At 42.8% G+C, this 15,411-nt stretch overlaps 1 protein-coding gene across 1 annotated transcript in view; it reads right to left on the bottom strand.

Annotated features, from left to right (window-relative positions):
* PCSK2 (proprotein convertase subtilisin/kexin type 2) overlaps positions 1-15,411 on the bottom strand; it is a 231,432-nt gene that overhangs the window by 203,471 nt on the left and 12,550 nt on the right. The window contains 1 exon segment of the mRNA XM_070472194.1: positions 1,489-1,593. Within this exon segment, the coding sequence (XP_070328295.1) occupies positions 1,489-1,593 (105 nt within the window).

Below are 15,411 nucleotides of genomic sequence, written 5' to 3'. Positions count from 1 at the left end.
AACCTCTTAAGCATCACTTTCCTTCTCCCCCAGTTTCTTTTATGTGTTTCTCTCTGAATGATCTCAGGGCACTGTCTTCAATCATGGAAGAGGAGAAACACAAGGAACTTTTAAGAATTATATAAATAAAAGTAAATAATTGACCATAAAAGGTAAGACTGTGGGGCAGGCATGAAGCATTAGGAAAACCAGTGTCACTGTACCAGGATGGTCATGGTCCACTGGTACCTTTTCTAGGTACCTTTTCTAGGTGAGACAGGCAGGATTCCCTGCCCTTGGGCTTCTCAAGGGCGTCCCCAGACTCTGAACTGGTACAGTCAAGGTCAAGGCTGTGATGACAGAAAAGAGCTTCTCTCTTAAGTAATGGTGCCAGCTTCTACAACAGACCCTTTGAAAATGCTTGGCCTGGGCTGACAGTACAGATATCTTTAAACTTACTGCAAAAGCAAAGATAAAGTGGATTCTCAAAGCAGTGTTTCCATTCTATGGAATGTGGGATCCCCTGGGTTGAGGAGTTCCAGGAAAATTGCCTGTGGCATGTGAATGTCTAATTCAAATGTCTGCCCTCTTTACATCTGTGTTCCCCATGTCCTGGGCAAGAGGGCATGAAGCCTTCAGTGTACAGATAGCAAGCTTCCTGGATGATGACTTTCCCTCTTGGTGAGCTGTATACAAGAAATCAGAACCTCCCAGATGAATGAGTGTGGGGTGAGCAGAAGGGGTTAGAAGAGAAAGGGTTCAACGATGCCCAAAGTTTCTAGTCTGAGAAAACAGGAAGTGGGAACACTGGAGAAGGATGCTTATGGACAGGGTGATGAGTTTGGTTGTCAGAAGATTGGATTTAAATTTCTAGGGAGGGGAAGGGAGTAGAAATTGAGACCTAGAGTCCAAGAGAAGGTAAAGATTGGAGTTCAGAGTAGGAGTCCTGAGCATCAGGAAGACAGGGGGCCTGGGTGACATAGATCAGAAAGTGCTGTGAAGGGCAGATGGGAAGAGGAGGCTGTGGACTCAGTCATGTGTGGACAGGAGAAGCCAGCTGTCTCCTGCAAGCTGATGGCACTGGCCCTCTCATGTTCCCATTCACCACATGGGGCATGGCAGTCTCCTCAGGGCATGTGGATTCACCAGGAGAAACCTCCCATAAAACGACTCATTAAACTGCTGGTGTCTTCCCATCCATCAGAGGCCAAAGCATGTCCCCGGGCAACCCGAAATCCTCACACAACAATGCAGGAGGAAAGGCCAGAAAAGGGGTGGTATCCCTGTTTACTCCCCTTCTTTGGCCTCTCGAGGGTAAAATTATTATGTGTAAGACAGAGGAGCAGAGTCCCCAGGACCGCTGCGCAAAGGATCCATGTGGATGATTGCAACACACCCACTGAATGCCTTTACTCCACAGTCCTGGCCCCCACCCCACCCTTGCACACTCCCTCCACAGGCTCATCTGTGGCTGCTGAGGTTAGAAGGCAGGTTTCTAGGAAGACTCACCCTGGGGTCTCTCTCCAGCTGCTGCTGATGTTGTAGGCTGCGTCTTCTCTTGGCCTTGGCCAGGCCATTGTGATAAAAATGGTACAGGCCTTCAGCGAAGGGGAGCTGCAAAGAGTCAGACAGACACAGGCAAAGTTAGCTTCTGGGGGTGCCCCTGGACAGGGATGCCAGAGCCAGGGTACATGCTGGGGCTCCTGGGATGGGACTCCACATGTGACCCTCTGGTTCCCTGGCACTGTTCTCCTCCCCATCTCCTTAATTTTCTGATGTAATATGTTCACCTCCCTTCTCCCCCAAACCCATTCTTTCCTCCACTACTGTAGTTTTCATCTATCTTTTCATCTTCTCTTCTCATCTATAAAGACTTCCATTTATATTCATCCCCACACCAGCTTCTTCTCTTAGGTATCACAAGAAAAGGAAACTGCAGACCATTAGCCATTAAAATGGATCCCATGTAGATCCATGGTCCCTGCTCCCTGCATTGTGCCTGTATGAATCTTTGATTCCAAATCTATGAACATAATAAAGTAGTTGTTGTTTTATTAACAGATTCACAGACTTGGAGAACAAACTCAAGCTCCCAGAGGGGAAGGATGGGAGGAAGTTTGGGATGGACATGTACACAGTGCCATATTTAAAATGGATAACCAACAAGGACCTACTATTGTATAGCACAGGGAGCTCTGCTCAATGTTATGTGACAGCCTGGATGGGAGCGAAGTTTGAGGGAGAATGGATACGTGTAAATGTGTGGCTGAGTCCCTTTGCTGTCCACCTGAAACTACCACCTGCTGTCATTGGCTATCAGTTCAGTCGCTCAGTCGTGTCTGACTCTGCGACCCCATGGACAGCAGCACAGCAGGCCTCCCTGTCCATCACCAACTCCCAGAGTTTACTCAAACTCATGTCCATTGAGTTGGTGATGTCATCCAACCATCTCATCCTCTATCGTCCCCTTCTCCTCCTGCCTTCAATCTTTCCCAACATCAGGGTCTTTTCAAATAAGTCAGCTCTTCGCATCAGGTGGCCAAAGTACTGGAGTTTCAGCTTCAACATTAGTTCTTCCAATGAACACCCAGGACTGATCTCCTTTAGGATGGACTGGTTGGATCTCCTTGCAGTCCAAGGGACTCTCAAGAGTCTTCTCCAACACCACAGTTCAAAAGCATCAATTCTTAGATGCTTTTTGAAATCTAGGCACTTAGATTTCTTTATAGTCCAACTCTCACATCCATACATGACTATAGGAAAAACCATAGCCTTGACCAGACGGACGTTTGTTGGCAAAGTAATGTCTCTGCTTTTTAATATGCTGTTTAGGTTGGTCATAACTTTTCTTCCAAGAAGTAAGCGTCTTTTAATTTCATGGCTGCAGTTACCATCTGGAGTGATTCTGGAGCCCCCAAAAATAAAGCCTGCCACTGTTTCTCCATCTATTTGCCATGAAGTGATGGGACCGGATGCCATGATCTTAGTTTTCTGAATGTTGAGCTTTAAACCAACTTTTTCACTTTCCTCTTTCACTTTCATCAGGAGATTCTTTGGTTCTTCTTCACTTTCTGCCATAAGGCTGGTGTTATCTGCATATCAGGTTATTGATATTTCTCCCGCCAATCTTGATTCCAGCTTGTGCTTCCTCCAGCCCAGCGTTTCTCATGATGTACTCTGCATGTAAGTTAAATAAGCAGGGTGACAATATACAGCCTTGACGTACTCCTTTTCCTATTTGGAACCAGTCTGTTGTTCCATGTCCAGTTCTAACTGTTACTTCCTGACCTGCATATAGATTTCTCAAGAGGCAGGTCAAGTGGTCTGGTATTCCCATCTCTTTAAGAATTTTCCACAGTTTATTGTGATCCACACAGTCAAAGGCTTTGGCATAGTCAACAAAGCAGAAATAGATGTTTTTCTGGAACTCTCTTGCTTTTTTGATGATCCAGCAGATGTTGACAATTTGATCTCTTGTTCCTCTGCCTTTTCTAAAACCAGTTTGAACATCTGGAATTTCATGGTTCATGTATTGTTGAAGCCTGGCTTGGAGAATTTTGAGCATTACTTTACTAGCATGTGAGATGAGTGCAGTTGTGTGGTAATCATTGGCTATACTCCATTATTAAATAAAAAGTTAAAAAATAGTTGTTGCTTTATATTAATAAGTTTGGGGTTGGTTTGTTACTCAGCAATGGAAAACAGGAACAAATGGGTAGCTGGAAAAAAAAATTTTTATTCCTTCCATTTTTAGGACTGTGCAGATTTGAAACATATTGGCTCTGTCTGTCAGTTGGTGACACCAGCCTGGAGCAGCCCAGATAAGGGCCCTCAAGGGATGTTCCTGGCACTGTCGAGGGGACCTGAGGCCAGGGAAGCAGATACTGGATGAACTTCAAGGGCACAGCAAGTTTGGCTAGGGGTTGGGTGTGAGAATGAAAATTTTTTAGAACACTGTAGCATTTGTGATTTAGTTTCTGTTCATTAAAATCACCTTCTTCAGGGCAAATTAAACGTAAATATTTCATGTGCATCTTTCCAAGCTCAGTGGTTCTTGAGTGTTTTCTCTACTTAACCCTGCTGATGTACTCAGGGAAATGTTAAGATTTATCATAAAGGAAGAGGGGAGATGGAGAAGGAAAAAAAAAATTAAAGTGTGCTCATCTTTTGCTCTCTAAAGACTAAAGCCTGTGACCACAGTCAGTTGGTAAAAACTTGGGAGTTTTATTTCCTATCCTGGAGGGCATGAAGAATCTGTGAATTTTTAACAAGAAAGGAAATTTGGGGTTATCAAGCACCACTGAGCTTTGGATAGACATTATTCTGGCTCTGTTTTACTGATTTTTTTAAAAATTAAATTTGAATAGAGGCAAATGGGAAACTCTTTCTTACAGTAGAATTCCAATTAACAAAAGTAGAAGTAATGAAAGGAAACTGAATATCACCCTTTGGAAGCACCATGAATAATTATGATGGTAGACGCAGACGTAGAGAATGGCCTTGTGGACACAGTCAGTGGTAGGGGAGGGTGGGATGAATTGAGACAGTAGCACTGGCACCTATATACACTACCACGTGTAAAACAGTAGTTAGTGGGAAGCTGCTGTATAGTACAGGGAGCTCAGCTCGGCTGCTCTGTGATGACCTAGAGGTGTGGGATGGCGGGATTGGGGGAAGAAGGCTCACAGGGAGGGGATATGTGTATACTTACAGCCAATTCATGTTGTTGTGCAGCAGAAACTAACACAACATTGTAAAGCAATTATACTTCATTAAAAGAAAAAACCAAACAATTGTGGCTAATCAGCGTCACCAAAGGATGCTAAAATTAGTGGGTGACATCTAATGATTAACAAAGAGAAATAATACCTTTATGGTGGAGAAATCTGGCAGAGACCCCCTCAACGAAGTGATCTAAGTTAATCTCACCATGGATGAAACACATCAGAATCACGTGCCTCCTAATACGATACACTGAGAAGGAGACATCACTTATATGATTTTCTTGCCAGAAAGGGTAATCTGTGTTCAGTCAGAGGAAGCGTCAGGCAAACACTTAGCTGGCTACTACCCTTCCAAATCTTCAAGTTCATGAAAGTCAAATCAGGACAGTAGAAATTTTCAAAACTGGAGGAGACTAACTAGACAGGACAACAAAATCAATTCCTACCTTGGACTGGGTCCTGAATCAGAAATAAGGACATTAGTGGAACAACTGGAATAATGTGAACCAAATCTGTAGATTAATTATCAGTGTTATAGCAATGTTTTTCCTGGCTTTGATAACTGTCCTATGGTTTAGTCCTATGTTGACTTTGGAAAAGCAGGATAAGGGGTATATGGGAACTTTGTGCTATTTAAAAAAGAGTAATTTTTATTGTGGTAAAATATACATAATATAAAACTTTTCATTTTAAAGTATTCAGTGCACAGTTTAGTGACACTAAGTATCTCTCCACTGTTGTATAACCCTCACTACTATTGATACCCAGAGCTCTTTCCATCCTGCACATTGAACTCTACACTCATTAAATGACAACCCCTCATATCTTCTCCCCCAGGTCCTGGCTGTCACCATCCTACTCTCTGTCTCTAAGAATTTCACTACTCTAGGCATCTCATGTAAGTGGAATCATACAATATTTGTCCTTTTGTGACTGACTTATTTCACTCAGCCGAAAAGCTTCAAGGTTCACCTGTGTGAAGCATTGTCAGAATTCCCTTCCCCCTTTTTTCTGGCTGAATAATATTCCATTGCTTGTATGTACCACATTGTGTTCATTCATTCACCAGCTGATGGACACCTTCCACCTCTTTGCTATTGTGAATCATGCTACTGTGAACATGGGTGTACTTGTGTGCAATTTTTGTACAATTTTTAAGCCTAAAATTATCCCCAAATCGAAAGTGTTTACAACGTAAAAATATTTTTCTAAAATTACATTTGGATGGCCTTAAGAGGGTCATATGTTTAAAAAGTCCAAGCTGGAGGTCCCACCATTTCCCATTATCACATCCTGAAGTCTTTTCATGTGATTATAACTGAAGGCAGTTGAGTGGCACCCTGGCTTGGTCTAACTGCCTCGTTTTATAGAAAAAGACACTGTGGCTTATGGAGGAGCAGGACTTTCTAGTTGAGGGGGAACTTTTAAAGGAAACCCTCGGTCTCCAGACTGTTGCTCCAGACCCTCCCCACCACGCAGCGTTCACTGCAATCTCTTGCTATGTACATCCCATCCCCTTGGTAACCAGCGCTATGAATTCAAGAGATTGCAGGATGGACTTCCTGAGAAAGATGAGCATGACTCAAGGACAGCCAAGCTGGTGAGTGACCTCTGCTGTGTCCTGGGGACCCATGACCCCAGATTCTTTCATTAGAAGCACTGTCATGGCTATAGAAGACATGGAGTTACTAATACTTGGTCTCATAGAGCTGATATTGGAACCTTGGGCAATATACAGGTAAATTGACTGATCACAGACTAAACAGAAGGTTAACCTGCAGGCATTGGCTATTTTTCTAAGCCCTTTTTGCCTCTTGTCTTTGGAGTGTAGACCCCAAATCCACAGGCCTCTGAGTCTCTGAGAAGTGACTGTTTGAGGAGATTATGAGCAAGCTTGAGCCTCTGTCAGGCAGGGAAAGACAGATGCTGTGTCCATTTCAGTAGTGCAAGGTACCTGCTGTCCACAGAGACCTCAGTGAATTTCTCCATTTCTTAAGTAGAATGCTGATCTTCCAAATAGAAATGACATATTAAAAGCAATCTTAAGTCCTCAAACCTTCACTTGTTTCCCAGTAAGAAACTTCTCATATATCTCAACTCTTGTGTGAATGCTTAGTCACATCAGTTGTGTTTGACTCTGCAACCCCATGGACTGTAGCCCATCAAGTTCCTCTTTCCAGAGGGATTCTCCAGGCAAGAATACTGGAGTGGGTTGCCATGCCCTTATCCAGGGGCTCTTCCCAACCAATGTTATCTTCATTTAAACACACACACACACACCTTTTTTTTCTTCTTTTATACCATCACCTTTGTCTCTTAAGGCAAACTCTGCATGGTTCCAAAAGGAAGGAGAAAAAAGAAGTGAAAGAAGAATTCACAGCAAATTGTCAGCTTGAACGTTCAGGCTGGGTGACAGTATAATAACGCTGCTAACTCAGACTTGCAGTTTTTAGAAATTCTCTTTATGCCATTGAATGTTATGGATCCCAGTAACGCTTCTTGTTGCCTCTCTTCTGTCTCTCTTGCCTCCTTTTCCCACGGATAACCATGGTTCCAAGCTAAAGCTCCTCTCTGAACCCATATGCTCGCTTTCCTCAACAGCAGGGAACTGGCTGCCGATAGTGAACAGATAAAAAGGCATGCTAAATCCTCCTAGAGTCCACACCGGTCGCCCTTTAGACCAGGGTCCCTTCCCCTTAGGCATCCCTGGGATGCTGGTCTGCGAAAACAGTCTCCACCTCAAATTTTGTGCTTCTGTGCATTTGCTGTTTTAGGAATGACCACTGGTTCTCACAGGTTCTCAAATGGGTCCAGAACTCCCAAACATGGTGGTGGGGGGGTGGGTGGGGCTGGTCTCTGGTCCTGACCCATCACTTTTCCTTTGGCAGGTTTGTCCCTTATGCTGATTTTCATGATGCTTAGTCATGTTTATTTGAGAGTCAAGTTTGGTGAAACATTGGACTTCGTTTCACATATAAAGAATTTTATAGTTCTATTGGCAAGGGGACCTCCTGTATGGGGTTCAAGGAGTAAAATCTGGGAAATAAAATATCAAGGATTGAAAACGGCTCATCTGATAACAGTTCCATTTGGGGGTGGAGGTTCTGCATTTGACAAGGGGGCCTAGGTTCTTCATTTTACTGACATTTCCTGAGACCATGCTTAATTTCCCTGGATTGCATGCACTCTCTTATGGCTGGGGGACTTCATTTTGCAGTAAGGAGGAGGGGAAAGGGAACGGGGGCGGGGGGTGGGGGCAGGGACATGGTCCCAGACTCTGCCCTACTGACACTACAGGGCAATGAAGAAGCACACAGAAAAATTACAATGTTCAATTGACAGGAACATATAATATTATAGAAACAGAGATGGACAGAAATAGGGAGATTGCAGCTTTACAGCCACAATTAGACAGGAGAAGGTAAAGAAAAAAGAGAACGAGAGAGGAAGAGGTACTCTGAGAACATTTTGGAGAGAGGCAAGGTCAGTTGATATGATTTAGCATTAAAAGGCCTCTCCTTGCCTCCAAAGTTTCCCTCTCAACTCCATCCTAAGTTTAACTTTTTCTTTTCATATAAAATACTCGTGTGAAAGTCCAATTATCTCTGGGAAGGGTGACACCCTAAGCCATGGTCAGCTAAAGACCTCACTGAAATTTGCTGATGGGATGGAGGGTCAGAGGTCCAGAAAGGAAGAGAAGAGAATTTCTGGGGATGGGGGACGAGGGGCAGGGGGTGGGTCAGGGTCGGTAGCAAAGCATATTCCTGCCTATGTTCTGCCTATTCATGCTTCAGCCTGAATAATCTCTTGTTTATAGGTTCTCAGGGCTCATCTGTGCTGACTTGTATCTTATCCCCCAATCAAAGTTCCTCCTCCTTCAAGTCTGGACCTAGGGTCACACACCTCAGCCATCTGAATACTCTCACCTCTTTCTGTCTTGTTTTGGGGAAAAAAGATGGGCAGAAAGTGGATCTGGAGAGATATAGGTAAAGACCACTGCCTCTTCTGCATGAGACCCCTCCTGTCTTCCACCTCCCCAGGACCAACATTAATTGTATCTCTTATCAGGCTCTCAGGTGATTAACAAAGAAGATCAGAGAGCATGGTGAGTGGCTGAGCCTTTGAGACAGCAGCAAACCCAGGGAGGTAGCCTGTGGCTCTCATGGCTGAGGAGACCCTGGAGTCCTCATTAAGCTTCTCTGATCTTGGATAAAGCCTCTCAGGCACGTGGGTTTCAGTCATGTATCATCATGATAATGTGTGTTACAAACCACTGAAAGTCTTGTTGCTGTTGTTTTGCTAAGTCGTATCCGACCCTTTGCAACCCCAGGGGCTGTAGCCCACCAGGCTGCTCTGTCCCTGGGATTTCCCAGGCAAGATTGCTGGAGTGGGTTGCCACTTCCTTCTCTGAAATCTTAGCAGCTTCAAACAGAAACCGATTATTTAGCTCAGTTTCCTGGATCAAAAATTTAAGCTTACTGCGTGGCTGCTCAGGTATTGACTTCATAAAATTAAAAACTTCTGTGAAAGACCATATCAAGAGAATTTAGAGCACAAGTGACAGACTGGGAGAAAATATTTGCGAAGGATACATAAAAGATCGCAATCTAACATACGCGAAGAACTTTTACAAGTCAACAATCAGAAAATAAAGAATTTGATTTAAAAGTGGTCCAAGGGGACTTTCCTGGTGGTCCAGTGACTAAGACTCCACGCTGCTCAATGCAGGGGGCCTGGATTCAATCCCTGGTCAAGGAACTAGATCCCACATGGTGCAACTGAGAGTTTGCATGCCACAACTAGAAGAGTTCACATGTGCAAATTTTTAAATTAATTTTTATTGGAGTATAGGTGCTTTACAGTGTTGTGTACAAAGAGTTTGTACTGTCAGCAAAATGACTCAGCCATACATATCCATGTATTCCCTCCCTTTCGGACTCCCTTCCCATTCAGGACACCAGAGTGCATTAAGCAGGGTTCCCTGTTGTTAAAAACAAAACCAAAAACAAGTATTATTTTTCCTGCAAAAACAAAAAAAGAGAGAGAGCAAGAGGGATCCTGCATGCTGCAATGAAAGGTTAAAGATCCTGCAGCCTCAACTAGGACCCAGTGCAGCCAAATAAATTTAAGTATATATATGTTCTTTTAATTGTTAAAAAGTGAATGGATCAGGGACCATAACAGACCCCTTGCCAATGAAGACACACAAGTGGCAAACAGGCATATGAGGAGATACTCCACATCATATGTCATAAGGAATTGCCAATTAAAACCACAGTGGCATATCACTACACATCTATTAGAATGACCCAAATCTGGAACACTGACAGCATCGAAGGCTGGTGAGAAGGTAGAGCAACAGAGTGTCTTATCATTGTTGGTGAGGATGCAAAACGGCACAGCCACTCTGAAAGACAGTTTGGCAGCTTCTTAAGAAGCTAAACATACTATTTCCTTATAATCCAGCAATTGCACGTCTTGGTATTTACCCAAATGAGTAGAAAACTCATGTTCAGACAAAAACCTGCACACAGATGTCTAGAGCAGCTTTATTAAGAACTGTCAATATTTGGAAGCTTCCAAGATGCCTTTAGTAGGTAAATGGATAAATAAACTGTGGTATACCTAGATAATGGACTATTACACAGTGCTAAAAAGAAATGACCTATCAAATCATGAAAAGACATATTACTAAAGCAAAGGAACCCAGTCTGAAAAGTCTGCATACTGTACGATTCCAACTATCTGAAATTCTTGAAGAGGCAAAACTGTGCAGAGAAATAAAAAAAAGTTCAGTGTTTGCCAGAGGTGGTGGGGGCTGAGAAGAACAGGTAGAGCACAGAGAATATGGGGAAGTCCAAATATTTTGTATGATATTATGATGACAGATATGTCACTATACTCAGGTCCAAACCTATAGAATTTGCACCAAGAGTGAACCCTAAGGTAAACTATGAATTTCTGGCATTTATGATGTGGCAATATAGGTTCATCCTTGGTAAAAAAGGTGCTATTCTGGTGGGTAATGTTGAAAAAATGTTGATAAAAGTAGACAGCTTATGTGTGCAGGGGCAGGCATATATGAGAACTATTTGTACCTTTCTCTAAGTTTTGTTGTACACTTCAAATTGCTTTAAAAAAAAAAAAAAGAGCAGTATGCTTTTGTTTTAAAGATTTTTTTTATGTGGACCTTTTTAAAAGTCTTTGTTGAATTTGTTACAACATTGTTTCTGTTTTATGTTTTGATTTTTTGGCCATGTGGTATGTAGGATCCTAGCTCCCAAAGCAGGGACTGAACCTGTACTTCCTGCATCAGAAGTGCAGAGTCTGAACCACTGGACTGCCAGGGAAGTTCCTTAAAGTTGTTTTTTAAAAATAGTCTTAAAAATAGACTTTTGGGCTCAGTGAGAGAAGGGGAGGGCAGGATGATTTGAGAGAATAGCATTGAAGCATATCCATTACTGTATGTAAAACAGATAACCAGTGCGAGTTTGATGTGTGAGGCAGGGGACATAAAGCTGGTGCTCTGTGACAAGCTGGAGGGATAGGGCAGGGAGGGAGGTGAGAGGGGTTCATGATGGAGGGGACACGTGTACCTATGGCCAAATCATATTGATGTATGGCAAAAAAATAAAAAATCACAATATTGTAAAGCAATTATCTTCCAATTAAAATAAATCATCTTAAAAATAGTCTTAAAAATGATATGGTCCATTTAAGAAAGAAAGTGTTAGCCATTCAGACCTGTCTAAATCTTTGTGAGCCCATGGACTGTAGTCCGCCAGGCTCCTCTGTCCACGGAATTCTCAAGGCAAGAATACTAGAGTGGGTAGTCATTTCCTCCTCCAAGGGATCTATCTTCCAGATTCAGGGATCAAACCTGGGTCTCCCACGTTGCAGGCAGATTCTTTACTGTCTGAACCACCAGGAAAGACACCCATTTAAGTGGATTTCAATTGCTATAATTACCCAAACAGGGCAGCATGTTGGCAATGAAATATAGAGTATGTGTCCTTCTTTTTTTCAATTTTTATTTCTTATTTTTATTTCTTTTGATCATTCTTTTCCTTTTATTTGCTTGAGGGGGCATGTTTGGGCAGTGAATAGCATGGAGATGAGGACTTGGACATTTTGAATAAATCCATTGATTCTAAAACTATAAAAGGAGATAATAATTGGAACTATTCAATAAGAAGTCAATCTACTCTTAGCAGACTGGCATAGGGATGCACAGCAAATGATATGCTATCTCATAAAAATCAATCAACAAGAAACAGACCAAGACAATTTCATACTGAAGGCAAATAAGCCACATTATTTAGATGAATAAAGTAAATATGATTTCACTAGAGAGTGGAAGGCTTGACAGCTCCTTTGAACAGATGCCGCTCAAACAGCAGAGAAGTCTATTGTTTATTTGTGCCTTCAGCTCCTCTGTCAACAGGAGGAGGCCTGTGGTGTGAGGATGTCATGTCTTTCAGTAACCAGATGTGACAGAAAATCTTACTCAGCCCGAACTTATCAGGGCATATTGTAAGGGTCACCTGATCGGAGAAAGCCCTTTGTGTGTAGAACCAGAAGCCAATTGCTAAACAGAGCTTTCCACACTTCAACGCATAAAATAGGTATTTGTAAGAGCTGGATGAAGCCATCAGATCAAGAGAAGTCTTATAAGCTAAAGAACTATAATATGTTTTTCTTTGCACATAAATCTGAATGTCACATTGCTGTCTGGAGAACCCAGCCCTTTCAAAGCACTTTGTCTCTGCAGGGCTCAATAAAAACTTGTCAATAGAATATAACTATATGGATGGAAGTTCCTTTGGAATTAGCTATTTGTAAGAGAGGGGATCAGCTATTTGAGGGGAAGATAAAGGGGAGAAGGGAAAATCCTTCATCTAGCACTCAGGACACCTGGTTCTAAACCCAGCTAACTCATTTCTAAGCTTCTCCTAAGCATTGTTCTCCATGGACAACACTCAATTCTCTTCTGTCATGCTAAGATCTTCTCTTGCCTACAACTAAGAGCAACAAAAGGCAAAACAGCTTGGGATGTCCATGATTGTTTGTTTCTGTAGACCTGAGCTACTAGTCCACAGTGGGATTCAAACTCTGATTTATTCCCAAGAACTACACAACTGATTTACATCAAATCTAAAATGACAGGCAATGAGACAGATGAAGACTTAGCTGAGTCTCAGCCTTATTCACACAGACAGTTCCTTTCTAGACTAAGGAAAATTTCCATGTATCATCTCAGAAATGAAAACCTAGTACAGCCACTGTTCCTTGGAATATCAGGGAACAAGAGGCTTATCCGGTGTGCTGAGATAACATTTTTGTCCTGGCTTTTCTGTTTGATTTGTAAGTCAGGGGGCTAGTTTTTGATTCATGTATTTGTGTATCGGGGAGGAAGTGGGATGCATTGAATCATTTTGTTCTTAGCTGGAATAAATTTCATGGACAGAACTGGCCACCTCTACGAGCCATCATTATGGCTATTAGCATCTCTGATGTCATCATCCAATGGCAATGGGGTAAAAGACAGGTAACCTGATTCCCTAATAGCAATATCTGTCAAAAGGGATGGTGCTCCCTGCTTCCAGGATATGAATGGTTTCTTAGGACAAAGGAATAAGGCAGTTTCTACCCCCAACTTCATTATCAGTTCAACTTGTTATCCTAGGGTTTCCTGTATGTGGCCACTTGGTTATACTTTCCAAGAACTTTTCAATGCCCCCTTCCATTTAGGCACAAAATTCCAATGCCTAACATGGTGTGGGTGAGCCCTCATGAACTGTCCTCAGTCCACTTCTGTGGCTTCATCTCCCCTCTTTCTTAGCATCTAGTCAGGTGATACTAATTGTAAACCTTATACAATTCCAGTGCATTTTGTTTCACCTGCTACACCATCCTCTATAAACCCCCTTTTACTTTAACTTGCTGAAATTCTGAGCCTCACTGCAAATCACCTCAACTTGACCTTGCCTGCCTTGTGAAGACTCCCCTTCTGCTTCACCTGTCAGATATCATAGATCCATCACAAAATACATGACCAGGACTCTGGTTGCCTATGACAAGCACCCCAATTTATCTGAGATTTCTGTATTTCACTTATGCCCTCTGTGCAGCAGATGATTTTTTTTCTTTTTAATTTAGTTTTAATTGAAAGATAATTACTTTACAGTATTGTGTTGGTTTCTACTAAACATCAACATGAATCAGGCATAGGTTTACCCATGTCCCCTCTTACTTTACAGCCCTCCCACCTCCCTCCCCATCCCACCCCTCTAGGTTGTTACTGAACCCTGGTTTGAGCTCCCTGAGTCATACGGCAAATTCCCATTGGCTCTCTATTCTACATATGGTAATGTATGTTTCCACGTTACTCTCTCCAAACATCCCACCCTCTCCTTCCACCCCACTGCAAGCCATGTCCATAAGTCTGTTTTCGATGTCTGTGTCTCCACTGCTTGTACAGCAGACAGTTTTAATGCCCTTCCTGTATCCCCTCTCCCTGCCCTGGAGGTCACTGTAGACAGTGTCTCTCTGTGCCAAAGTCTTCATGCATCTCTCTGCTGAGGGGGTTCTCTGACTATGGATGCATGCTTGGTCTGCTTGGGGCGGGCAGAAGTACAAGGGATTTGCTGCCCCTCAGGTGTAATCTGATGAAGAATGGGGGCTGGTGGTACATTTTCTGGCTTCCTCCTCCTTGGATGGGATAACTCAGAGATGGTATAGCTCCCAGAGTGTCCTGTAGGAGAATGTTGCACAACTGGTCCTCATTTTTTTTTTTTTTAATGTGGAACATTTTTTAAAAAGTCTTTATTGAATTTGTTACAACGTTGCCTCTGTGCTATGCTTTGGTCTCTTGACCACAAGGCATGTGGGATCACAGTCCCCCAAGCAGGGATTGAACTGGTACTGCCCATATGAGAAGGCGAAGTGCCAACCATTGGACCACCAAGGAAGTCCCTCTCATTTTGCTTATGTCTCTCTGTATCAGTTCCTTTGGGTGGTTTCCTCCCACACTGACTTTGAGCCTGACCAGATGGCTTTCTTTGGCCAATGGGACTTAATAAATGTAACACAACCAAAGATTCAAAAAGTGTTTGCACACAAGAGTTTGATCTCTCCTCTATATCTGAAAACTTTCTTACTTGTTCCCAAGTCCATGTTTGGGGTCTGATATCACACTTGCTTGAGTATGCTAGGTACATGTTTATTGAATGGACTAAACCTTCTTCTGCTTGTATGCTTCCCCTGCTAAGACTGTGGCTCCTGTTACTTTCTTTGTCCATTAGTTTCAAACTCCCATAACTTTTTTTTGGTCCTTTCCTCCTTTCTAAGTTCATGGCCAGAATGGCTTGTTTCAGGCTTCAGCTTCTGGGTCCAAATTTGGCTCACGCCTTGCCTCATTGCAGACACAACTCTTCAAGGTTCCCTTGGCCTGATTCTGCATCCCACTCCCCCATGGTACTATTCCTGGACTCCAAGAGACCAACAGGGGCTTGTTTCCCAAACCCCTTCCCACATCTTGGGCTCCGCAAGGTCTCACTTGGTCTCCTATTCTTGATTGACACTCCCTAGAAACACAGGCAACAAGAACTGACTAGAATCAACTGTTTCATGCCAACTACCTTTTTACATGCGAACTCCATCATTTTTTAAGAACTGATAGTGTCCTGATAAAATGACATTACCCCCA

This window comes from Odocoileus virginianus, chromosome 9 (genome assembly GCF_023699985.2).
Source record: "Odocoileus virginianus isolate 20LAN1187 ecotype Illinois chromosome 9, Ovbor_1.2, whole genome shotgun sequence".
Classification (NCBI taxonomy): Eukaryota; Metazoa; Chordata; class Mammalia; order Artiodactyla; family Cervidae; genus Odocoileus; species Odocoileus virginianus.
This window is presented reverse-complemented; position numbering and strand designations above follow the sequence as displayed.